Source organism: Pecten maximus, chromosome 4 (genome assembly GCF_902652985.1).
Source record: "Pecten maximus chromosome 4, xPecMax1.1, whole genome shotgun sequence".
In the NCBI taxonomy this organism is placed as follows: domain Eukaryota; kingdom Metazoa; phylum Mollusca; class Bivalvia; order Pectinida; family Pectinidae; genus Pecten; species Pecten maximus.
Genome location: NC_047018.1, coordinates 8881757 through 8909038, shown reverse-complemented (window position 1 = coordinate 8909038; position 27282 = coordinate 8881757). Strand labels below are relative to the sequence as shown.

The 27282-nt window shown below is 34.7% G+C and overlaps 1 protein-coding gene across 4 annotated transcripts; it reads right to left on the bottom strand.

Annotated features, from left to right (window-relative positions):
- Positions 1-27096, bottom strand: LOC117325141 (WD repeat-containing protein 78-like). Of its 4 annotated transcripts, XM_033881114.1 has the most exons (25): positions 26927-27096; positions 25861-26059; positions 24977-25084; positions 23889-23971; positions 23602-23699; positions 21816-21997; positions 21287-21394; positions 20696-20765; positions 19908-19925; positions 18396-18521; positions 17080-17118; positions 10709-10827; positions 10196-10298; positions 7100-7248; positions 6695-6781; positions 5987-6064; positions 5744-5817; positions 5282-5436; positions 4126-4249; positions 3685-3772; positions 3343-3471; positions 2770-2867; positions 2319-2394; positions 1667-1744; positions 1-816 (listed from the first exon to the last, which is right to left on the bottom strand). In XM_033881114.1, exons 1-25 carry the CDS (start codon positions 26971-26973, stop codon positions 712-714), a joined length of 2541 nt encoding a protein of 846 aa, XP_033737005.1. In that variant the 5' UTR covers positions 26974-27096; the 3' UTR covers positions 1-711. The 4 variants fall into 4 exon arrangements, with proteins under 4 accessions (XP_033737005.1, XP_033737007.1, XP_033737006.1 ...); XM_033881116.1 differs by lacking the exon at positions 17080-17118; XM_033881115.1 differs by lacking the exon at positions 19908-19925 and having other exon boundaries at positions 26927-26973.
- Between the last annotated feature and the right edge of the window lie 186 nt (positions 27097-27282).

The following is a 27282-nucleotide window of genomic DNA, read 5'->3' as shown; positions in this document are numbered from 1 at the left end:
TAAACTTGCAATATTTTCATTCATTTAAGTTTTTTTCATTTTCATATAAATAATAAATTGCATACAAACATATTTTATAAATACATGGAAATATGTCAAAACACATGGAGTAGGAACATTAACAGAACAATGTATAACAATAAATCTGTCATTATAATCTCCCTACAGAACTACACAGCACTGAGGACAAATAACGAAATGGACGTTATGCAACATAATTACTTCTTTATTACTCCTACCTTCAAATCCAGGTATGCTATGATTTAATTAGGAATGAAACACTATGTTTCAATGTGATTAGTGAAATGTAGTTAAGGACACAATGTGTCCTTGAAATATACTTTTCTGGAAATTCAATCCCTAAGATATCACAGTCAGAAATACAGCAGTATGTGCTGTACAAATACCACAGGTTTACCTCCACAACCTTTATCAATCATGTTATATTTATAACTTGTTCCCACCATTGTCTTTTTCACCTAGAAATTTCAGAGACAGTGACAAAACATTTTCATCTCAAAACATATTAATTAGTGTTACAACATAATGGTGGTTATCCGACAAAAAAAAGGTAGTAACAATACAGCTACAGGAATTTCCTTTATGGCTTTAAATGTTTCTTTCCGTTGATAAATAATGAATCACTAATTGTAGGCTGTCAGATCTTGTCTTGTTTCTATAACCATCAATTGATCACCCAGATATCAGTGATCACTCATTTTCCTCTGCTCCATCCTCCTCCTCCTTCTCCTCAGCTGTTTCTGACTGAAGCTGACTGGCAAGCGATGCCTTGATGAGGTTGTTGAGTGCTTCAGCCTATGTATAGAGAGAGACTTGTTTATAGTTACCTGGTACACTTCAGGTAGTCAGTGACAAATAGAAAAACCACTAATAATGTAACTGAGCTCAGTGTTAGGTAGACTATTGGTTACAAAGGGCAAGTACCTCGTGAAAAGTTGACACATAATACTTCCCATCTACGCTGAAATTATCTCCCTTTAAAATGAATAAAATGTCCTATCAATGAATTTACCGATTCCAAATTCCCACCTATGAACATTATAACAGGTTTGTGACTGATTAAAGTTAAAGTGTCATTCCTTTACCAGTATCAGCTAAAAAACTATAAACATACTTTGATTACTTTCTGACATGTGTAAAGTAGTGTTTTATATATATAGGTACAATAACAACTAATTAAGGCTCACAGACTTGTCAAGACCTGTCTTCAAATTACATATTGTCATTTATCCTGCATCTATATATTTTGCTGTATTCATCAGCGACGGAAACGGCTGTATCTTAGAATCCTAGCACGTGTGTCAATTCGACTGACCTACCTCCAAGTGAAACAACGTTCAAAAGGTGAACATATTTGGAACATTGTTGATACCGTTTCACTTAAAATGCTTATTTTTTTATGACTGTTGCTGGATATATAGAATACATGGTCAGTATCTTTACCCTCACCAAAATACAGCTTTTATATTTGAAGATACTGACCATGTATTCTCTATATATTTACATTTGGAATATTTTTCAAATCAACAAAAATCAACAACAACAAAAAAATGTTCTGATAATTAAGGATTGGATTGAATAAATAATCACAAAGGGCACTATTACATTAACCCTGGTAGTCTAGACAGGGTACAGATATACAAACCTGGTTATCTGGAGGTTCTGGCATACATCTCAACTCATACACTGTAACCTGTCCTTCACTGTCACCCACCAGGATACACTGTCAACAGGCACAATATACACAATACATCCTCCTACATACACTGTTAACAGTAATATTATATACAATACATCCTCCTACATACACTGTCAACAGTAATATTATATACAATACATCCTCCTACATACAATGTCAATAGAAACAATATACATTTATTACACTCAACTACATCTTAATTTTAACAGGCAATATCCACATTAAACACGACAAACCTAACATAAAAAATTACACAAAGTAATATCAACATCCAGATACATGGCCAGTAGAGACGTTGGTTTTTGTTTACTGGGTTTATAATTCCTTGAATAGCCTGGGTCATGTGGAGATGGGATCTTGTTGTAGTAGTTGTTGGCTACCTCATTGAACAACCAGACCTATTTCATGCCATCCAGAGCAATAAGGATAAGTTGTTTTTCGGTTTGCTACATGTATATTTTCATGTTCTATTAATACCTAAGTCTAATATCCAACTTGTTTTATGTTCTCAGTATAACTTTGACACAATAAGGTTGAAATATTTGCTTGGAAGACTTGTAATTTGAATGCAAAAAAAAAACCTTCATAAAAAAATTACCTCAGAATTTTTGGCAAATGTCACTGCAGTCTGTTTGGCTCCAGATGTGGGGTTACTGACGATCTGTGGATCAAGTCTACAACACAATCAGGACATGATTATAGAACTGCTTCAAAAACTGTAACTGATAGATATGGAATGAGTGTTGGTATCAGTGGTACTGACAAACAAGACGGAATGAGTGTTGGTATCAGTGGTACTGACAAACAAGACGGAATGAGTGTTGCTATCAGTGGTACTGACAAACAAGACGGAATGAGTGTTGGTATCAGTTGTACTGACAAACAAGACGGAATGAGTGTTGGTATCAGTGGTACTGACAAACAAGACGGAATGAGTGTTGCTATCAGTGGTACTGACAAACAAGACGGAATGAGTGTTGGTATCAGTGGTACTGACAAACAAGACGGAATGAGTGTTGGTATCAGTGGTACTGACAAACAAGACTTACGTGCTAAGGCTGAGGTCCCACACCTCAACACGACCTTCATTGACACAGGCAAATACTGTCGAGGAGCGTGGTGACCATGTCACATCATACACAGATTTCTGTAAACCAAACACAACAACAATTAAAAGCAAATCTATGCTATCACAACTGTTTTCCAGTCAAAGTGAAAAAAACACCTCCAGAGAATCACTTGATTTTTTATATGGATCGCTTCTACCAAGTTTAATATATATTGATTTCAGAAGCTTAGACGGCAGAGTAGCAGCATACTCCTTCCTTTCTCTATACAGATATAAATGGTTATATGGTTACTTCTACTTTGATTCAAGCTGAATTACTATCCCTTGGACACTATAGAAACATCATAGGTAGGTATAGCTTGAAAAAAATCATGCATTAAACAAAACACAGCTTAGAGTCATAAGAAGCAGTTTGTTGTTTTAACTGTCTTATAAAAAAATATTAAAAATCACATATTACAGCTCTAATATCTCCCGAAATACCAGAAAGCATTGATTTTTTACAAAATTATTGTTTCTTTAATCAGTATGAAACAAAAGCACTATGACATACATTAAGGGAGAAGAAGCTAAGGATGGGTTTATTTCTCTCTTGATGCCATAACCGAATACTCCAATCCGCACTGCAACTGAGGAAAATATCATTGACGAAGGGAGACCACTCCATTTTGTATACTGGACCCTGCAAAATAAAAATAGAAATGCATTGCAATACAGATTAGCACAGCACTAACATCAACACCCCATTACTGAATTAGATTATTTTGGGTTTGGGCTGTGTACAGTTAGAGGATAGAAGCATTACAATATTGATAATACAGTTTATATAAAACCCCCGAACAGGATTCAGATTTAATATTCTACCATTAAGTTTTGACAAACTACATGTACTTACATTGTGGCCTGTGTAGCTATCCAGATATTGCTCGTTGTAGGAACATGAACACTTGTGAATATGGCCATCTTCTGTCCCAGCTATGTATCTAGTAAAATACAACAAATTTCACCTCTATTTCAGATTTAAGGAATTTAAAGTTGATTTGAAAATGATTATCATACCTTCATAACCTTCAACACATTGGGGGTTTATAATAAATAATAATGAATATCTGTTGGGGGTATTGATACGAAACAGTCTATATTTACAGTCAAAACAAAAATACAGTAGACGAAGAAGGCTCACAGGCAGATGGTGAAGACAGTGACGCAATGTATAAAACTGGCCATGTTTTTGTGATTAAAAAAATGTCTATATATATAATTAGTAAAATGAGATTAAAGTTTCATCTATAAATCACTATTTCCACATTTCACCATTATCATATGATAGACTTACATGTTAGAATCCCTGCTGTGGAAGTCGAAACACAGACCCCCAGCATGTCTCGAAATAAACGCTTCACCCTTCTTCTCCTTTTTACCTCCCATCCTGGTCGGCATTCTTTTCAGCCTCATTAAGTCTACAATTAATAAAAAATTAAATCTCAACTCTAAGGCTCAACAAACAATCAAATCTCTAAAAAGCACATAATCTAATTAAGAAATCAACTACCCTCTCAGTGCTGTTCCAGGAACACATACTAAGGTATATGGGCTGGGGGGAAGGCACTTTCAAATTAGGGGATCTACCTATAGAAGTGATTTAAAAAGTTTGATGACCCTCCCACATACCAATTTTTTCGTGAACTGAACCCTGGTATAGAAGCAAATTTAATGAAAAAAATGGTACAAATGCATCAAATACACCTAACAATAGAATCCATTTACTTCAAGTCCACCAACCCATAGATGTGATTTTAATTGAAACCCACCCCACCACATGTAATACTCTGTAAATTGAAACTGGTTGATATCAAAATACTGCAAGGAATGAGCGTTTGTGTAAAGTTTGCCACTCTGGTGACATAGAAGATGAATATCACTTTCTCTTAATTTGTCCAAACTTTCAGGCTTTAAGATCAAGATGCATTAAGACTTATTAGTGGAAAAAAACATCAGTATTTAAGATGATCCAATTAATTAGTACAACAAACTTTAAAGATTTAACAATGTTATGTAAGTATGTATATGATGTCACACAATTAAGGAAAAACTTGATATGAAGTTTTTTTTTTTTTTTTTTTTACAGATTGTCCATTCTCTATAGTATTGTTACTTCACTGCTATATCGCTGTGACGGCCAATTTATTGTATAGATGTTATATGTACTGATGAGCTGTAAAGCTTAAAGTCAATAAATGAATTGAATTGAATTTATTAAAGTGCCTTCCATCCGTCCCATATATGTTTTCATGGAACAACCCTCAGTTGAAACATGTAAATAGGCATAATAAAGTCATCATACATATATGAATTAGTTTATGAAACTAAAATAATTCTCCAATTCAATCTTGGACATGTTTTTTTACTTACTGGTAAAAAAACCCTGATCTCCCAACTTTTATTTCACATTACTAATGTGTATTTGAATTTCTAAAATTCTGAATCTTTACCATAGCTTTCAAATCCTTTTCTGATAGACCACTGTGTCACTCTCCCGTCTGTGGAGATAGAAACGAGTACCTCTGTACGATCTTCACCTGACCCCCGCTCCTTCTCTATCCACCGAATGTGCCATACTGGTGCTGTGTGCTTTCCAGCGTTGTGACTACAATGTACATACAAATACAGGTGAAGGGGGATTCTAATTACAGTTGTAGCAGTGAATCACAAAAATCTTATTAAACTACATGAATTCTTTCACAGATAAATTTTCCTATAAATCAGATAGAACACACACACATAACACGTATTACTATAAAGACTGGATTCTAGATCACATATATGGATTGTACAATTATATAATTAGTTTCCATGTTTATCAGATCACACATTGATAGTTCCTCAGTAGACTAGTCGGTGAAGAAAACAAATCCTGTAATGATAGCACGGTAGGATTGAGACTTTACACTTACAAACTGTCGACAATGGGCTCATCTTGTGTGTTCTTTACATTGTATATGGCAACTCCTCCATCATATAAACCAACCTGTCAACACAAACAACAGACCTTGGTGAAGCTTGGATTTCCCAAACAAGTACAAATCATTTTGGTTAAGTATAGATCGCAAGGAATTTGAATTGACAAATATCTTAATGAAGAATTCTGAAATGTATACTGCTAAACAAGTTGGGATTAGAACATAAAACATACATACCGCTAATAAATTGGGGTTAGACCTTGAGAAGTCAATAGCAGTCACTCCTTCTTTGCATGCATAAACACGTTCTGGAAACTGAAAAAAAAGTTGATAAAACTTAGGAACAATTTGTTATAATTTGAACATTATTTGAATGTGGAGTTAGATTGTAGGAAACACGGATATCCAAACTTGTCAATGACAATTACATATTAACCAGACAGAGTTTAAATCTAATTATTAAATATTCTTGTTTATCTTGTTTATTCAAAGCAGATGTAAAATGTAATTGACCCTTCCAGTATCAAACAAATGTGACCCAAGTTTGTATTTTCACAAACAACATGCATCATCTATTAATTAACCAATCCAATTAGTTCTAGAGAAAAAGTCATTTAGGCAAAATGCTTCCTTTCGGCTCCACCCCTCAGCCCCCTGGGGGAGCAGCCTCACCATTTGCAGCTTTTTGAATTCCCACCACTTACAGATGCTTCCAATCAAATTACCAGTAGGTTGAATTCCAATCAGTAAGTTTTTTTTTTTAAATTGTTGACAGATGGAAGACTGAAGACAAACGCTAGACGCCGTACACTACAGTTTGGTATAAGCCCACCTTGGTCCTTTGGACCAGGTGAGCTAAAAATGATACAACACTAACCTCGACAACACCGACCTTGACATTGATATACAAAATAAAATGCTACAATATCACCTCAGAATACTGACCTCTGGGTTCTTGAGTGACCAGCAGCAGATAAGGCCTGATTTCTGATTGGAAAACTCAAATTGTCCATAGCCAATAGCAATTAGATCCTGAAAAATAAAAAAAATAAAAATTACAATAATGAAGAGAAGTAATTATTCAAAGCCATCCTGTCAATTAACATGATCTAGGGATAACACATGCATTATTAATCCAATACCTATAGCTGAATTCCCAAAATATTTTTTTATGGTGATATGCCAAAAACTTCAAATTCATTTAAGAAAAAGATTGATAAATTACTAATAATGTTTTCATCCATTTCAAAATACATTGTAACTTGGTAACATCGCCAACAAGATTGCCCTCCTAAAACTTGTTTTTATTTGATCTTAGAACATTACAAGAAGTAAATATTTTCTCTTTACGGGATTGAGTTTGTTCCAAGTCATACAGCTGACATTGCGTCCCTTAGTCATCGGACAGGAGTAGGCCCAGAGTCTGTCCACATTCGGTCCCATATCAGCCACACTTATCTGCTGGGTGGGGTTAGCGGCAGCACTGGCATTGTCAATGTCTACAGAAAACAACCCAGTGGATTTCTTTTCACATTTAATGAAAAAAGTCATCCCAGATGTATCAAATTATACAACATGCATGTGAATAACAGGCAACACAATTTGTAGAAATGAGACAATTCAAGTCCCCCTATTGGATGTCAATATATAGGTCAGAGTGATCTACTTTTGGTAGATGACACAACTAGGTGAACACATGCCCCATATATGAAATTCCAGAGCCAGGACAAACTATAATATGGGAGGATGGACGGAAAGACAGGAGAATGGACGGACAGAATGTAATCCTGGAATCACCCATACACCCTTAATCAAAAGTAAACTTAATTTTACAACAGATGTGAAACAAGTTATATAAACTGATGTTAATCACATGTGTTGGCCTAGGAGGAAATGTACAAGGGGTCTTACTGTGGGAGGAAATGTACAAGGGGTATTACTGTGGGAGGAAATGTACAAGGGGTCTTACTGGGGGAGGAAATGTACAAGGGGTCTTACTGTGGGAGGAAATGTACAACTTAAACATGGGGTCTTACTGTGGGAGGAAATGTACAAGGGGTCTTACTGGGGGAGGAAATGTACAAGGGGTCTTACTGTGAGAGGAAATGTACAAGGGGTCTTACTGGGGGAGGAAATGTACAAGGGGTCTTACTGTGAGAGGAAATGTACAAGGGGTCTTACTGGGGGAGGAAATGTACAAGGGGTATTACTGTGGGAGGAAATGTACAAGGGTCTTACTGGGGGAGGAAATGTACAAGGGGTCTTACTGTGGGAGGAAATGTACAAGGGGTCTTACTGTGGGGGGAAATGTACAAGGGGTCTTACTGTGGGAGGAATGTACAAGGGGTCTTACTGGGGGAGGAAATGTACAAGGGGTCTTACTGTGGGAGGAAATGTACTAACAGGGGTCTTACTATGGAGGAGGAAATGTACAAGGGGTCTTACTGTGGGAGGAAATGTACAAGGGGTCTTACTGTGGGAGGAAATGTACAAGGGGTATTACTGTGGGAGGAAATGTACAAGGGGTCTTACTGTGGGAGGGAAATGTACAAGGGGTCTTACTGGGGGAGGAAATGTACAAGGGGTCTTACTGGGGGAGGAAATGTACAAGGGGTCTTACTGTGGGAGGAAATGTACAACTTAAACAAGGGGTCTTACTGTGGGAGGAAATGTACAAGGGGTCTTACTGTGGGAGGAAATGTACAAGGGGTCTTACTGTGGGAGGAAATGTACAAGGGGTCTTACTGGGGGAGGAAATGTACAAGAGGTATTACTGTGGGAGGAAATGTACAAGGGGTCTTACTGTGGGGAGGAAATGTACAAGGGGTATTACTGTGGGAGGAAATGTACAAGGGTCTTACTGGGGGAGGAAATGTACAAGGGGTCTTACTGTGGGGAGGAAATGTACAAGGGGTCTTACTGGGGGAGGAAATGTACAAGGGGTCTTACTGTGGGAGGAAATGTACAAGGGGTCTTACTGTGGGGGGAAATGTACAAGGGGTCTTACTGTGGGAGGAAATGTACAAGGGGTCTTACTGGGGGAGGAAATGTACAAGGGGTCTTACTGGGGGAGGAAATGTACAAGGGGTCTTACTGTGAGAGGAAATGTACAAGGGGTCTTACTGTGGGAGGAAATGTACAAGGGGTCTTACTGTGGGAGGAAATGTACAAGGGGTCTTACTGTGAGAGGAAATGTACAAGGGGTCTTACTGTGGGAGGAAATGTACAAGGGGTCTTACTGGGGGAGGAAATGTACAAGGGGTCTTACTGTGAGAGGAAATGTACAAGGGGTCTTACTGTGGGAGGAAATGTACAAGGGGTCTTACTGGGGGAGGAAATGTACAAGGGGTCTTACTGGGGGAGGAAATGTACAACTTAAACAAGGGGTCTTACTGTGAGAGGAAATGTACAAGGGGTCTTACTGTGGGGGGAAATGTACAAGGGGTCTTACTGTGGGAGGAAATGTACAAGGGGTCTTACTGGGGGAGGAAATGTACAAGGGGTCTTACTGGGGGAGGAAATGTACAAGGGGTATTACTGTGTGAGGAAATGTATAAGGGGTCTTACTGTGGGAGGAAATGTACAAGGGGTCTTACTGTGGGAGGAAATGTACAAGGGGTCTTACTGTGGGAGGAAATGTACAAGGGGTCTTACTGTGGGAGGAAATGTACAAGGGGTCTTACTGTGGGGGGAAATGTACAAGGGGTCTTACTGGGGGAGGAAATGTACAAGGGGTCTTACTGTGGGAGGAAATGTACAAGGGGTCTTACTGTGGGAGGAAACCTGAGTATACCTGGAGAAAACCATCTGGTTAGGCAAGTGACCCATGTACGTTTTCATACCCAATCTGGGAATCATATAGGGAAAAGACAAGTGTGTTACCATTGTGCCACCTGACTCCCTCGACTCCCACTGAGGGACAAAACATTTTAAATGCACCAATAATCTATCTATGGATATTCAATCAAATAAAACATTTTGTACTTCAACATCAATAAATATTCACTTTAAAACACTTTGATTTTAAAATATTTAAGGGAAGTGTAATTCATGGCTACAATTATAAGCAGTCTGATGACAAACATGACACAGGGGTAGTCCCTTTTGTTAACCATTGACCTATGTAAAGTTTCCTGTGTTTTGTGAGTTATTTTTTGTTTTGTTTTGTTTTTCTTGGAGGGGTTGGAGGTTGAAGGTTGGGGGCTGGAGGCTTGGGGTTGGAGGTTTGAGGTTGGAGGTTGGGGGTTGGAGGTTGGAGGTTGGGGGTTTGGGGTTTGGGTTGGAGTTTGGAGGTTGGGGGTTGGGGGTTGGGGTTGGAGGTTTAGGTTGGGGGTTGGAGGTTGGGGGTGGAGTATCATTTATTTTTTGTATTCTGTAGATACTGATTACCTGGAGTATCACAACAGAACATTGTGTTAAGTTGTTAGGTTATGTGAGGAGAATTACCTGGTACAATATCGAATCCTCTGTAACAAGCTTGCTTTGGCTGGTACGTGTTAAGGTTGATAACCCTCTCCATGATAAACAGATCTCTTTTGAAATTATCAGACTGAAAATGCAAACGTGATAAAGATTTAATTCTATCCAAACAGCAAGTTTCATGTAATCAAATACATTGTATATCATCTCAATTAAGTGTTAACTGTTACCCCTTCATAGACACCATTGTTAACTTGAAGTAGCTAATAGAGACACATCTTGGTTGGCTAACATACTGTTAACCTGTTTACACTGTAATATATATCGGGAAAGAAAGAAGTTTCACATCTCACTAGGTTTGTACAAGGTTAAGGAGTAACAAGGACACAGTGACCTTGAACCACATGTATGTATAACTGTGTAAGATTCACAGATAACATTTGAGGACTGTAGGACATCATGAGAGAATTAACACACAGGTAAACCTTGTGGATGGACAGACACTATAATTGTGGCAGGGATGTAAAATGTCTATGTTACCTTCAGGATCTTATCTTCCTCAAGTGCTGTAAGGTCTGTTGGCATGGATGACACTCCAGTTTCTCTGCTGGCAAAAATACTCTCTGACCCTGCCACTGAGGACATGGTGGCACGACTCTCTACAAAACATCAACATCTTAACATTGTATTAAGTGAAACTTTTACTCAAACATCGTGCAACTGGAAATGGGGATTAGCAAGATGTACATGTATAACAGAGAGGTACAAATATGAGATTAATAGAATCTAACATGGGTCTGTTCCATGGACAGGGATACCTCAACCTGAGTGTAAGAGTTCAGCCAGTCAGGATAAGGCTTGCAGAGTGCTGGCCAGCCAAACTCTTACAAGAGGGTTGAGATATCCTTGTTCGCGGAACAGACCCATGTTTGATTATTTTTCTCACATACTTGCAAGTAAATGTTAGTTTTTATGAAAGTTTTTCATCGCACAATCTTCAATGCTCCTTTGAATGTTCGTCAAAATTGATGACGTCATCATTGACGACATGCTTACTCAACGTAAACTTATGACATTAGGTTATTGTGAGCAGGGTCAGGTAGGGTGTGCCGGCAGTCTTTACTCCACTGTGTGAGATTTATTTATCTTTTCCCTAGAAACCGACGGATAAGTCTGTAAAGTATGTGAGAAATAGAGAAGTACACATGTGAGATGTAGAGAGGTACAAGTATGAGATATTACAGAGGTACATATATGAGATACAGAGAGGTACATATACAATGTGTATGAGATACAGAGAAGTATACATGTATGAGATACAGAGAAGTATTCATGTATGAGATATAGAGAAGTATTCAAGTATGAGATATAGAGAGGTACAAGTATGAGATATAGAGAGGTACAAGTATGAGATACAGAGAAGTATACATGTATTCATGTATGAGATACAGAGAAGTATTCAAGTATGAGATATAGAGAAGTATACATGTATGAGATATAGAGAGGTACAAGTATGAGATATAGAGAAGTATACATGTATGAGATACAGAGAGGTATACATGTATGAGATATAGAGAAGTATACATGTATGAGATACAGAGAGGTATACATGTATGAGATACAGAGAGGTATACATGTATGAGATACAGAGAGGTATACATGTATGAGATATAGAGAGGTACAAGTATGAGATACAGAGAGGTACAAGTATGAGATATAGAGAAGTATACATGTATGAGATACAGAGAAGTATACATGTATGAGATACAGAGAAGTATACATGTATGAGATACAGAGAAGTATACATGTATGAGATACAGAGAAGTATTCATGTATGAGATACAGAGAAGTATACATGTATGAGATATAGAGAAGTATACAAGTATGAGATATAGAGAAGTATATAAGTATGAGATATAGAGAGGTACAAGTATGAGATATAGAGAAGTATACATGTATGAGATACAGAGAGGTACAAGTATGAGATACAGAGAGGTGACAAGTATGAGATACAGAGAAGTATACATGTATGAGATATAGAGAGGTACAAGTATGAGATACAGAGAAGTATACATGTATGAGATACAGAGAGGTACAAGTATGAGATACAGAGAAGTATACATGTATGAGATATAGAGAGGTACAAGTATGAGATATAGAGAGGTATACATGTATGAGATACAGAGAGGTACAAGTATGAGATATAGAGAGGTACAAGTATGAGATACAGAGAAGTATACATGTATTCATGTATGAGATACAGAGAAGTATTCAAGTATGAGATATAGAGAAGTATACATGTATGAGATATAGAGAGGTACAAGTATGAGATATAGAGAAGTATACATGTATGAGATACAGAGAGGTATACATGTATGAGATATAGAGAAGTATACATGTATGAGATACAGAGAGGTATACATGTATGAGATACAGAGAGGTATACATGTATGAGATACAGAGAGGTATACATGTATGAGATACAGAGAGGTATACATGTATGAGATATAGAGAGGTACAAGTATGAGATACAGAGAGGTACAAGTATGAGATATAGAGAAGTATACATGTATGAGATACAGAGAAGTATACATGTATGAGATACAGAGAAGTATACATGTATGAGATACAGAGAAGTATACATGTATGAGATACAGAGAAGTATTCATGTATGAGATACAGAGAAGTATACATGTATGAGATATAGAGAAGTATACAAGTATGAGATATAGAGAAGTATATAAGTATGAGATATAGAGAGGTACAAGTATGAGATATAGAGAAGTATACATGTATGAGATACAGAGAGGTACAAGTATGAGATACAGAGAGGTGACAAGTATGAGATACAGAGAAGTATACATGTATGAGATATAGAGAGGTACAAGTATGAGATACAGAGAAGTATACATGTATGAGATACAGAGAGGTACAAGTATGAGATACAGAGAAGTATACATGTATGAGATATAGAGAGGTACAAGTATGAGATATAGAGAGGTATACATGTATGAGATACAGAGAGGTACAAGTATGAGATATAGAGAAGTATACATGTATGAGATACAGAAAAGTATTCATGTATGAGATACAGAGAAGTATACATGTATGAGATACAGAGAAGTACAAGTATGAGATATAGAGAAGTATACATGTATGAGATACAGAGAGGTACAAGTATGAGATATAGAGAAGTATACATGTATGAGATACAGAGAGGTACAAGTATGAGATACAGAGAAGTACATATATGAGATACAGAGAAGTATACAAGTATGAGATATAGAGAAGTATACATGTATGAGATACAGAGAAGTATACATGTATGAGATATAGAGAAGTATTCATGTATGAGATATAGAGAAGTATTCAAGTATGAGATATAGAGAAGTATACATGTATGAGATACAGAGAAGTATACATGTATGAGATATAGAGAAGTATTCATGTATGAGATATAGAGAGGTACAAGTATGAGATATAGAGAGGTACAAGTATGAGATATAGAGAAGTATACATGTATGAGATACAGAGAGGTACAAGTATGAGATACAGAGAGGTGACAAGTATGAGATACAGAGAAGTATACATGTATGAGATATAGAGAGGTACAAGTATGAGATACAGAGAAGTATACATGTATGAGATAAAGAGAGGTACAAGTATGAGATACAGAGAAGTATACATGTATGAGATATAGAGAGGTACAAGTATGAGATATAGAGAGGTATACATGTATGAGATACAGAGAGGTACAAGTATGAGATATAGAGAAGTATACATGTATGAGATACAGAAAAGTATTCATGTATGAGATACAGAGAAGTATACATGTATGAGATACAGAGAAGTACAAGTATGAGATATAGAGAAGTATACATGTATGAGATACAGAGAGGTACAAGTATGAGATATAGAGAAGTATACATGTATGAGATACAGAGAGGTACAAGTATGAGATACAGAGAAGTACATATATGAGATACAGAGAAGTATACAAGTATGAGATATAGAGAAGTATACATGTATGAGATACAGAGAAGTATACATGTATGAGATATAGAGAAGTATACATGTATGAGATATAGAGAAGTATACATGTATGAGATATAGAGAAGTATTCATGTATGAGATATAGAGAAGTATTCAAGTATGAGATATAGAGAAGTATACATGTATGAGATACAGAGAAGTATACATGTATGAGATATAGAGAAGTATTCATGTATGAGATATAGAGAGGTACAAGTATGAGATATAGAGAGGTACAAGTATGAGATATAGAGAAGTATACATGTATGAGATACAGAGAGGTACAAGTATGAGATACAGAGAGGTGACAAGTATGAGATACAGAGAAGTATACATGTATGAGATACAGAGAGGTACAAGTATGAGATACAGAGAAGTATACATGTATGAGATACAGAGAGGTACAAGTATGAGATACAGAGAAGTATACATGTATGAGATATAGAGAGGTACAAGTATGAGATATAGAGAGGTATACATGTATGAGATACAGAGAGGTACAAGTATGAGATATAGAGAAGTATACATGTATGAGATACAGAAAAGTATTCATGTATGAGATACAGAGAAGTATACATGTATGAGATACAGAGAAGTACAAGTATGAGATATAGAGAAGTATACATGTATGAGATACAGAGAGGTACAAGTATGAGATATAGAGAAGTATACATGTATGAGATACAGAGAGGTACAAGTATGAGATACAGAGAAGTACATATATGAGATACAGAGAAGTATACAAGTATGAGATATAGAGAAGTATACATGTATGAGATACAGAGAAGCATACATGTATGAGATATAGAGAAGTATACATGTATGAGATATAGAGAAGTATTCATGTATGAGATATAGAGAAGTATTCAAGTATGAGATATAGAGAAGTATACATGTATGAGATACAGAGAAGTATACATGTATGAGATATAGAGAAGTATTCATGTATGAGATATAGAGAGGTACAAGTATGAGATATAGAGAGGTACAAGTATGAGATATAGAAAAGTATACATATGAGATATAGAGAAGTATAAGTATGAGATATAAAGAGTATCCTCCCCATTTGTACCCCTATCTTACATCTAGTTTATAATAACCGCCTGATGAAGTAAAACATCTATGTTTACGATTGTTAAGAAATAAATGTTCATCAAACACTGGCAACTTTTAAAGAAACATGGTAAGTTTCCTTTTAAGTGTTTCCCATACTATTACAACATGCAGTCTTCATACTGAGGATAGATTAGTGAAAATTCTGATGATCGATAACACTATGTCTCTGTACGGGTAAGTTAGAACTACAAACCAATCTCTGTACAGGTAAGTTAGATCTATAAACCAATCTCTGTACGGGTAAGTTAGATCTATAAACCAATCTCTGTACGGGTAAGTTAGAACTACAAACCAATCTCTGTACAGGTAAGTTAGAACTACAAACCAATCTCTGTACAGGTAAGTTAGAACTACAAACCAATCTCTGTACGGGTAAGTTAGATCTATAAACCAATCTCTGTACGGGTAAGTTAGATCTATAAACCAATCTCTGTACGGGTAAGTTAGATCTATAAACCAATCTCTGTACGGGTAAGTTAGATCTATAAACCAATCTCTGTACAGGTAAGTTAGAACTACAAACCAATCTCTGTACAGGTAAGTTAGAACTACAAACCAATCTCTGTACGGGTAAGTTAGAACTACAAACCAATCTCTGTACAGGTAAGTTAGAACTACAAACCAATCTCTGTACAGGTAAGTTAGAACTACAAACCAATCTCTGTACAGGTAAGTTAGAACTACAAACCAATCTCTGTACGGGTAAGTTAGAACTACAAACCAATCTCTGTACGGGTAAGTTAGATCTATAAACCAATCTCTGTACGGGTAAGTTAGAACTACAAACCAATCTCTGTACAGGTAAGTTAGAACTACAAACCAATCTCTGTACGGGTAAGTTAGATCTATAAACCAAGCTATACTTATTTGTATATTACTGATAAAAACATGATATAGAATTCACAAAAATAAACCTAGGTACATGAGTTAAATAATCAGGTGAGATTTTCACAGTTGGATGATTTATAGAGCAGAAATGATTGACACTTTATCAAAACAGATAAAACACAAATTCAGGTGCGAGAAAAGTAGATTGGCTAATGATGCCAGAATCAAGGTAAAACAGGATGATTTTAATACATCTAAGTTGTTATTAAATGTTTATCAACAAATTAGTGATTAATTTATGAAACTTTACATAATGCTGATCTCTTGATCGTAATAGGTAAAATCCTACGGTGGTGGCTGGCAGTGACAATCTCCTGGACTCATTGAATAGTGCTACTATATGTGACAATCTGGTCTAGAATTAAAGTGTATCATGATAAATAACACAAGAAATATCAGGATTATATCAACCAGTGAGAATTTGTTTAGTAAGTTTCATTAATGGTAATGAGCATATCAAAGGTGACACAAGCAAACATATAGCTACACAAATGGGTACCAACATACACCAAAGCATGCAAAGCATACAGAGTTATCATAAGATTATACTGAACTGTTACAGTAAGTGTTATATCATTACATGTGACTTCGGTATCAGTCATAAGTCTTCGTTAAAACATGCAAAGTAAATCAGGAATGACGACAACAACGACAACAATGAAAACAACAACGACCATGACAACATTACAACGATCACAAAAACATTGATTGAAGAGAGAGGACAGCAGACACAATGAGATGAAGTACTTATGGTAAGTATTGTATATACAAGAAACTACTGGACATAGGAAGGTGCACTCAACCAGAATAGAGATCATGCAATGTCTATACCTACACAGGGAGTACTAGGGACTACGAAGTGTTTCCTGACTTACCTGCCCTTGATTGTATAATTGACCGTGCCCTGGCTGAACCTTAGATGACATAAATAGAAGTCTTACCATACCTTCATCTTATTAAATAAACAAATCATAAAATTTCTAAAACTTTTCAAAATCTGCACAAACTGTTGATGTAGAATCTAAGGAAACTCAGGGTTCATTATAAAATGTCTGTGTAATGTTACATATGATCTCCAAGACTGTAACACCATCTTAAATTGGCCTTGTGGATTAACTACCAACCACGGTCAGTGTCAAATCACATGGCGATTCACGGTTAACCAAATCTCACTGTTAGATAATCAACATTAGGACAGTTAGTGTCATGGCTATTGTTATTTTGATACACATAGAGGACAAGTGCTATGGGTCCCACACTGCCAGGGTTTCAATCATTGTGAGATCAAATCTATTTTAATCTGTAGTGCAAATAAATGTATTGCTTTTTAACAGCTTAAGGGACACATTTACCACCATAGAGTTTCAGCTCATTGGCATCTCCAGAGCTCTTTATTAGTGTTACAGTGGATATCTTTACAGAATCAGAACTCTTAAACATAAACATTTTTCTCTGGCACATACAAAAAACGTCCATAAAGAATGTATAAAACATTAAACTCACAGCAGGAATGAGACTATATATATACTGCAACAATTTTTTCCTCAGAAAATACTGCAGATTGGAAGATTTTGATAAAAATATACAAAACAAAAATCCAATTTCTTTCGAAAAAAGAACCACACTAAAGCATTGTAAATCACATATGAGTGGTTTGACATGGTGTTGTGTATAAGATACAAGTCTGCTGATGGTTCTGTACAGTGTTATGTATGAGATACAAGTCTACTGATGGTTCTGAACATAGTGTTGTGTATAAGATACAAGTCTGCTGATGGTTCTTTTCAGTGTTGTATAAGATACAAGTCTGCTGATGGTTCTTTACAGTTTTGTGTATAAGATACAAGTCAACTGATGGTTCTGAACATAGTGTTATGTATAAGATACAAGTCTGCTGATGGTTCTACATAGTGTTGTGTATAAGATACAAGTCTGCTTATGGTTCTTTACAGTTTTGTGTAAGAGATACAAGTCTACTGATGGTTCTTTACAGTGTTGTGTATAAGATACAGGTATACTGATGGTTCTACAAAGTGTTGTGTATAAGATACAAGTCTGCTGATGGTTCTACAAAGTGTGGTGTATAAGATACACGTGTGTTGATGGTTCTGAACAGTGTGTTGTGTATAAGATACAAGTCTACTGATGGTTCTATACATAGTCTCCTTCCAACCTATTCTCACACTGCTACCTTCACGTGTAAGTGCAGGTTTGTCCTGGGAATTCGTCTGTGAGCCAGTCTCCTCTTTGCCCTCTCCCTCTTTGGGACTTGTAGGTCGACTGATCGTACCCTCCTCTTCACCTTCATCGTCCTTCTCTGTAGACGTAAAACAGCATTTAACATAATTCAGGTACATGTGTAATTAAAGTTATTTAACTGTTCCATCTTAATCTGGAGTAAATAACTTAATTAAGTAAACACACAAATCTAAATTGGACCTGAAAAAGTCTATTACACTTTTAAAAGTTTTTAAATGATGCCTTCAATTTGGTGAATTTAAGACAATTTAAATCAAATGTAGAAACCTACAAGGTTACGTATATAAAATATGTACATGTTTCTCTGATCAAACAATAGTTTTTCTCAACATAGTTCGAGACATGTGTATTACAATTGATCAGTTAAAAAAAACAGTCCAAATTGCCATTGTTAATCTATTGAATTCTGCAGACAATAAGAATGTACATTGGACTGGAAGGACAGAGGAACCCCAGTCAGTTTTGATGAGTGGAGAATATCAAATCATATCCCTAATGAGAGTAAAACCTTCACCAACGTCCGAGTCACCAGTCAGACCATAAATACCTTAATCACGTACATGAATTACTTTATACCTGACAAAGTAACTAGTACAATGCACCATTTCAAAACAACTTCTAATATTTTTCAAACAAAATTCCTCAAGTTTCAGTCCCAACCTTTTTATATAATAGAAGTTAATTGGAATTAGAAGGAGCCAAATTTATTAGAACAAAAGAAAATACCTACAAGATATAAATAATTAATAGCCACATTCATCGCTGATCATGATTCCTACTTGGAACGTTTGGAGATTAGAAGGGAAAAAGTAAGTGAAATGTTTAGATAATCAAATTGTTACAGTATACAGGACTCAAACCACAAGTTTATTGAAAGGTTTAATAACAACATCCCCAATTTCTGATGTACAGGTATATGTTATACAAACAAAGCGTTGGATATTAGTAAATCATTAATAAAATCACACTGAAATCAGCGAAAATTTGTATCTGGTATATAAGGCATACACTTTACAATACTTATGTACTCTATTACCAGGAAAGAACAGTTGATATGTGTGACCAAGGCAGATTACACGGACACGTGGTGATACAATATCCAACAGGCATGATAAAACAATCACAAAGTATTGCAACAAAAACAGATTTCGGGTCTAGTGGAAGGTCAAACTGTTAAAAATATCACAGATGATATATGACCTTGACTTATCACATCTGACCCCAAAATGTTTCTAAAGCTAATAAGGATTATATTATGATGGATTATCTGGAATTCATCAGCAACATTAAGTATCGTGATCAAAATGTAAAATACACTGTGATAATATTTTACTTTCTGATCCATTTTGTGTGTTACGTGATTTAGTAATAAGAAATGACGTAAGTATGACATAGGGAAAACATTAATTGTCAAGTGACACAATAAAACAACAATAAATCTTACTCTCTTTTTCTTGTACACCTGAAACAATATCTCTCACTAGTACTAAAACATAACAATACCAACAAACAATAAACAATTTCACACCTGATGTAATGTCAATGATAACCTCTTATACCTTTCCTTCTATATTCTAATAATTTCTCTCAATCAATGTCTTTATTTGAAAAATGATAACAGAAAAAAATATTGGCACAATTGTCAATAATTGGAAATTATTAAAATAAATTTATATTTTACTCTTACCTGATAATTTACATTTACTCTTACCTACTAATTTACATTTACTCTTACCTGATGATTCACATTTACTCTTACCTGATCATTTACATTTACTCTTACCTGATAATTTACATTTACTCTTACCTACTAATTTACATTTACTCTTACCTGATGATTCACATTTACTCTTACCTGATGATTTACATTTACTCTTACCTGATAATTTACATTTACTCTTACCTGATGATTCACATTTACTCTTTCCTGATGATTTACATTTACTCTTACCTGATAATTTACATTTACTCTTACCTGATGATTCACATTTACTCTTACCTGATAATTTACATTTACTCTTACCTGATAATTTACATTTACTCTTACCTTATGATTCACATTTACTCTTACCTGATGATTTACATTTACTCTTACCTGATAATTTATATTTACTCTTACCCGCTAATTTACATTTACTCTTACCTGATAAAAGAAAATGCTCCATTAATGATTACACATGTTATTAAATAGTTGGTAATTATGTTAAAATTGTAAACAGTTGTATAATTTACCTTTGCTTTCTTTATCCTGCTCCTCATACGTATCATACATATCCCATGTAGTGGCAGTAACCCCAACATCCTGTAACATTTAACACAGCCTCTAAATCACAACCTAGTGTTACAAAGGTCTCATAAAAATAGGTATCATACATGTCCCATGTAGTGGCAGTAACCCCAACATCCTGTAACATTTAACACAGCCTCTAAATCACAACCTAGTGTTACAAACGTCTCACAAAAAATATTCAAAACATTACATGTTTGTGGTTAAACAAATACTTAAATCACAGATATTAACTGAAACATTTAAAAAATTAAAATTTCAAAATTCATAAAATAAATAGAATCAAAATTAAGAATCAAATTAAAAATGATCAAAAACAATAATCTATAAGATGTTGGGAAATTAGTGGACAAAGAGAAGACAATCCTGTGTGAAGTACACACCACATTGATATGTACAGTCAAACTAATTTATCTCATGATCAATTGTTACTTAAAATGTCTAAATTACCAAATGTTTAAAAGATGATAAAACAGCCGTAATAAGATACATGTTAATCATGTATAGTTATAATACCATGTCTGTATAGAACTAACATTATATGAAATTTTGTTGGTCTGGATGGTTTTAAACTTTGGTGGTTCGTTGAATGTGTTCATTCCTCTCTCCATGTATCTGTCATTGCCAACTCTACTCTTGATCAACTGAAATTAATAAAAACACAAACACTAAGCTTTAAAACATCAAGTGCTCTGGTACCAATATGTCGAGGCATTGACCTCACTTATTATCCTTCTATCAAAAAGAGTTCAATAATTATGAAAGTGACTGATAATTCAAACCTGCCGACACTGATTCAATGATTCTTTACACAAATGAGAAGCACAATGTTTAAGGTATGCCACAGGATATGTAAGGGAGGTAACTCCCACACATAATCCATCCTACAATACTACCTTAATAGGTAGAACACAGTGGAAAAACATACAATTCAAATATTGAAACACGAAAAGGGAAAAAACACAAAAAAGGGGGAAAAAAAGAAAGTCTAAACATCCCTTAATACTAGGCTGAAGCCTACATGTAAAATGAAACAGAAATGATATGTATCTTAGAATCACTTACTTCTTGGTATGTTTCATTTCTCTTTTTGATACTTGCTGCCTCATCTGATTCTGTAGACACACAGATGGTGGGAAGGTCCAGCAGCCATATTGTTTCTGTCTCCGTTAAAGTGAGGTCAACCTCTTTCTCGAGGTCAGCATCTGTCAATGTTTCCTTCACTTCCTCTCGCTTGTGTCGAATGTCTGCATTGCAAAGTAGTGCATACAACTTAACAAAATGTTCACAATATTTTTGTACAATATTTTGTAAGGTAAGAAAAAATCATTATTGAAAAATAAAAAGTGTTGTTATCAATAATATCCCTACGGTGGATAGTTGTGATAACAATGTGTCCAGTATCCCAACTCACTTGATAATGAATAAATTGTGATGATGTCTAGAACTATGGAAAAAAAACATGCCAAGCTCATAGTTACTCATTATAGATAACAATACATCAAATGACAAGGAGGGAGGAGAGGAGATAGTATAGTCTAATTAAAATGAAAACTGAGAAGATTTGAGGGGACAAGATTAAAATGCTTAAAAAATTATGAAAATCAGTCTTTCACTACATCATTTAGAAACTTTGCACAAGAAAGTATTACTGGTATCACAATGAAAAAGCTGATCATGTCTCAAATAGCAATTTAACAAGAATCATTTACGGATTGATGGACGAGCCACCAATGCAGGGTGATTGGGAATAGTCCACCATCTAATGGTGGGATAAAAATACCTCTACACCAACTAGATAACCATTACCAAGTATAAATAAAGTAATAAAAATGAAAAGTCACTATATACCAAGATAGACATAGTCAATCATGAATAAGATACTATAATCACCGTACCATGAATATATTTTCTACTAAATCACCATAAAAAAAAACATTTATTTTTTCAGTCAAATACCCTGTAATTTAAAATGTAAAATACCAAATATCTTCAAAAAAAAACAAAAAACCACCTTTTCCATAATTATAAGACTTTACCAATATAAAATATTGATTCAGGAGAACTCCGTGTGAGTGACGGTAATGATGCATCATCTATAAATATATTTCATCAAGCAACACAATCAAAATTAACATCTGCCTGAAGCTGCAAACTGACTCAAAGCCACAAAACAAAAATTGTATAACGCTTCTTTCCACTGGGACTGGGATATCCCAGATGAATTTATTTCTACTGAACACGACGGAAAGGTTAGACACATAGTGCTACTTGATTATATAGTAATATTTAGATTCTTGACATCAATTTTTAATACGATTATTGGTGTACAAAGAGACTCTGTACCAAGATGACATTACTTGCTCTGTTTTCTCTACTACTGTTAAGGGAGGAACTCTTAAAGTCTGCCTTAAAAATGTACTGCATTTATAGTACATAAAATCATAACTATTCAAGATCACCAGTCTTATAAAGAGTGAGAGTTGTTTAAATGATATCACTGACACTGTTTTAAAGAATGCCTTCCATACTACACTGAAGTAAGAGACAACATTTCCACATTATGTAAACCTTCCATTTCTGAAACTGAAGTCCTATCATCTTCTTTACAAAACAATTTTCCACAATATTGTTTTACATATGTATTGTTTTTACAACAAAATAATACAGAAAACCAAGGATCATGGTATTCAATATTCTAGATTACATACACATATAAATGTTCTGGATATGTTTTAATTGGCTGTATTTCTTTGCGCAATTGCAAAAAAAAAAAAAAAAAAAAAATCATTGAAGAAGATACTTTGAACATTAGCCTTGGAATTATAGATTAAATGTTTTTGAAGCTCACCCGCCCAGGCCGTCTGTTCTGAGGAAGGTTCTGTGATCTCATCATCCCCACCCATCATCGAGTCTGTCCCTGTGCCCTGGGACTGGCTAAATACAGACCTGAAGTACAAACCAATAAAAAATACTGAAACAATATTTTCTAAGATTAAAAATAGCAGCATTGATTATTCCATCATATTAATATAATATACTGACTTTTTTCAATTAAAAACCATACAATGGAAGCAAGTGATTTTTATATAAATTAATCATTTGAGAAATAAACATACATATGAGTTTTGACTTTACCTTGTAAATGGGCCTCCGCCAAAAGTGCTGGCAGTCACATTAGCTGTGTTGTATATGGAAGCTTGGGACATTAGATCAGTGGGCTGTAAAATGAACAGATAAAGAATTCAAATTCTAATAAAGCTGTTAACTTCAAAACTTTCTGCATATCTACCAACCTTACTCCAAGGGAAATTTTTATATACTTAAGATATGAACAGAAATTTCAGAACAAAATCTAATCTAGTTTTTAATGTTATATGCATTGCAATTTATTTATTTTATTTTATTTTATTTATTTTATTTAAGATAAAAATGTTCGCAATAACAAAATCCAAATCCACCCATCATCACATGTCCTGTTATGTATCTACTTATCAATATTTCCACAATGTTTGAACATTTTAAAATAAAAATAAATTATATGATTCATCAAACAATGCATTAGTATTGATAAACAAGAGTATCATGGGATGGATAAATATGTGTCTATCCAATGCCAAAGTGACTTACAATTCTCTATAAACCAACTTTAAAATATGGAAATACAAAAACAAGATTTGTCAAATCAAATGCTGCCATAAAAATCTAAATTGCATGGTAACAAAATCTACCAAATTCCATGGAGATTGATTGAAATCCAAGTAAAGCAAATCCCTTGGAAACAAAATAATAATGTGATATGTAGCCTTTTAAAAAATAGTAATCAAATAAAAAGGTTGCTAAAAAGTACTAATTAACATAATAACCTTAAAACCTTCACAGAGATTTTATTTGTTGAAAAATGAATCAAATTTCTGCACAAGATTAAATTACTTAAATAAACAAAGGATAGGAATATTTTTGAATTCCGTTGATTAAAAGTGTCATGCAAGAAAACACAACAATATACCCTGCTTATAAAGCCTATTAAGTTTCAAAGTCAAAGCTGTGAGTGGAGATCTCACAACAAAAGTTTATATCAGAAGTAGGAACGTAGGACAGCAATTCTCAAGGATTTACAGTCTTAATAACAGTGACAGAAATCCAAATAAATATTCAGTAAACTTCACATGCTCAGAATCAGGGTCCCAATTCAGTAATCTTTTTGTAAGATAAAATATCCTTACTGTTCCAGCAGAGCTATCCAAAATGTTGCTTTGGTTCTTCTTCACAGTTGTGTGATCAACACCTAACAATGGGATAGGTGTCACATCATTTCCAGCTTCATCAATCACCTTTAAAACGAAAAAAAAATTTAAAATACCGCAATCTAATAATATTTGCATAAAAATAATCTGTTACAATACAATTGGATAAATCATATGAATATGAAATTAAAGAATAGATTTTTTTCTTTTCATTTGTAACCTTATCAATGACTAACTCGAAAGTAGCTTCCTACCAACTCATGGCTCAGCTAGGAAGAATTCCCTGTCTTAATAGCAGAGAAATTAAGGAATGATACCCAAATGCTAGGAAAAAGAGTCTGCTAAGGACAAAAAGGTGGCTAATACAACTTGTATAGGGGTGAGATTATTTCTGGACAATGAAATGGCATTTGTAAGCATTATACCTACACATCATACTCAAAAGAGCAGTATCACTAGATAGAAGAGACTTTGGTGTAATATCTCTCAGATTTTGGTGTGATATCTCTCAGACTTTGGTGTGATATCTCCCAGACATTGATGTAATATCTCTCAGACTTTTCTTATTAAAGCATTGAACGGCGGCTTCATGTTGAATTTGCCTCTGTCCAGTTGGCATTCATATTGACTATGAATGCCAACTGAAAGCCGTTCAATGCTTATATTTACCATCTGTGATTTTTTATTTGTCGTGCGATTTTTTTTTTTAATTTTCAAATTCAAATTTCAGTTGGCAGTTCATAAGCTGGTGAACTCGCAACTGAATTGGTAGAGTTATATAGTGGCAGTGCCATACAATGGTAAATATTACTATATAAATACAGTTAACCTTTTCTACCAAAAAAAAAATAATTCCACGGTACCTGGACAGGAGGCTTTCCTGCCAATGCAGCTTTCTCAGCTTCACGAGCAGCAATACTTTTACGACTTGCTGATGACAAGACATTTGACCGTGACCTTGTACTTCCATATACTCCAGTATTTCCACCATACTTGCTCTTTGATACAGAACCAGCAAGATTCCCTTTCCTAGAGGCAGTACTGGCACCTTGACCACTACCTCTGAAATAGTGGAAATAATGATAATGCCTCAATTCAAATCTTAACTTGAGAATATTTCATTTATCTATGTCAAAACCCAGGTATCAGTAAAATGCCTGCAAAGAACTTCCATATTTTATTAAGTGAAGTTTTTTCTGGTTAACACCTAATGATGATTATACACCAGACTCCTCCAGTGTTAAAACAGATGGTAAACATATGCATTTTGTACATGTTTCTATGTATACTCGTGCAAAGCTTAATTTATAGATACAGACAAGTTCATTTAATTAATATTTTAACAACATTTGTCCCGATCTGTTTTTGAAACCATGTTTGACAGCATTTTCAGGTGAATGGTTCATAAAGCATATCTTGTACTAATACTGTTCTTTGCATTGTTTTCAATGGGCACTGTTGGCTGTTGGTTTTTCTTCTTCTTTTTTTTTTTTTTTTTTTACACTTCTACATTTTTATCACACAGTTGTTTGATAGTCATTAAAAGAAAATTGCATATTGCAAATGACGTTAAATTAATTAATCCAATTCAATAAATTCATGCTCAGGGTTTATCATCTTAAATCTTGTAAAATTACAACATAACGTTATATTTTTTAGGCATTGAAATGTATGAAACTCACTAACAGTGTAATTTTAATCAACTACAATAGTCATAATTAGTAATGTAACAACTATATAACTACAACTTTTAAACATCGTTATTAATTGAAAGAATAAGCATCATTGATCATTTGATGAGATCTTTTGGAAAATACATATACTGAGACAATAGAATGAAATTTATCATAATAAAAAATTATAAAATGTCAACATTTCACCATTTGGTCAATATCACACAACAAATCAATTTAATCGTGATATGCATACCCTGGTTGTGATAAATAATTAGACTTCTTCGATTTTGACGTTGACATTGTCACCGTTGAAACTGATTTTTGCTTTCAAACTACAAGCTATATATGCACACTATGTAGTCTGTAGATGATCAACAGGGCATCGCCATATTCAAAGTTGTGTCGTGTTGCTATAGGAAACTAAGTGGCATATGCAAGCACGCATTTCATTGGTTACTGTTATATCTCCCTTGAGAGAATGTAGTAAGAAAAATAGTATTTATAAGAGTTATATGGATAGGAGACCGATGCATATGCAAAGAAATAGGAATATAGTTTCACAATGAATATATATGCCGGCTATGAAACGTCACTATTATTAGTATTTTC

What these genes read in the sequence shown, in the direction of transcription:
- LOC117325141 (XM_033881114.1), bottom strand. Translation starts at nt 26,973, where the DNA reads ATGTCAACGTCAAAATCGAAGAAGTCTAATTATTTATCACAACCAGG. An exon ending in GGCGGAGGCCCATTTACAAG is followed by an intron (nt 23,700 to 23,888) that starts GTAAAGTCAAAA and finishes TTTGTACTTCAG; the next exon opens with GTCTGTATTTAGCCAGTCCC. An exon ending in AGGATTCGATATTGTACCAG is followed by an intron (nt 7,249 to 10,195) that starts GTAATTCTCCTC and finishes TGTTTTCTGTAG; the next exon opens with ACATTGACAATGCCAGTGCT.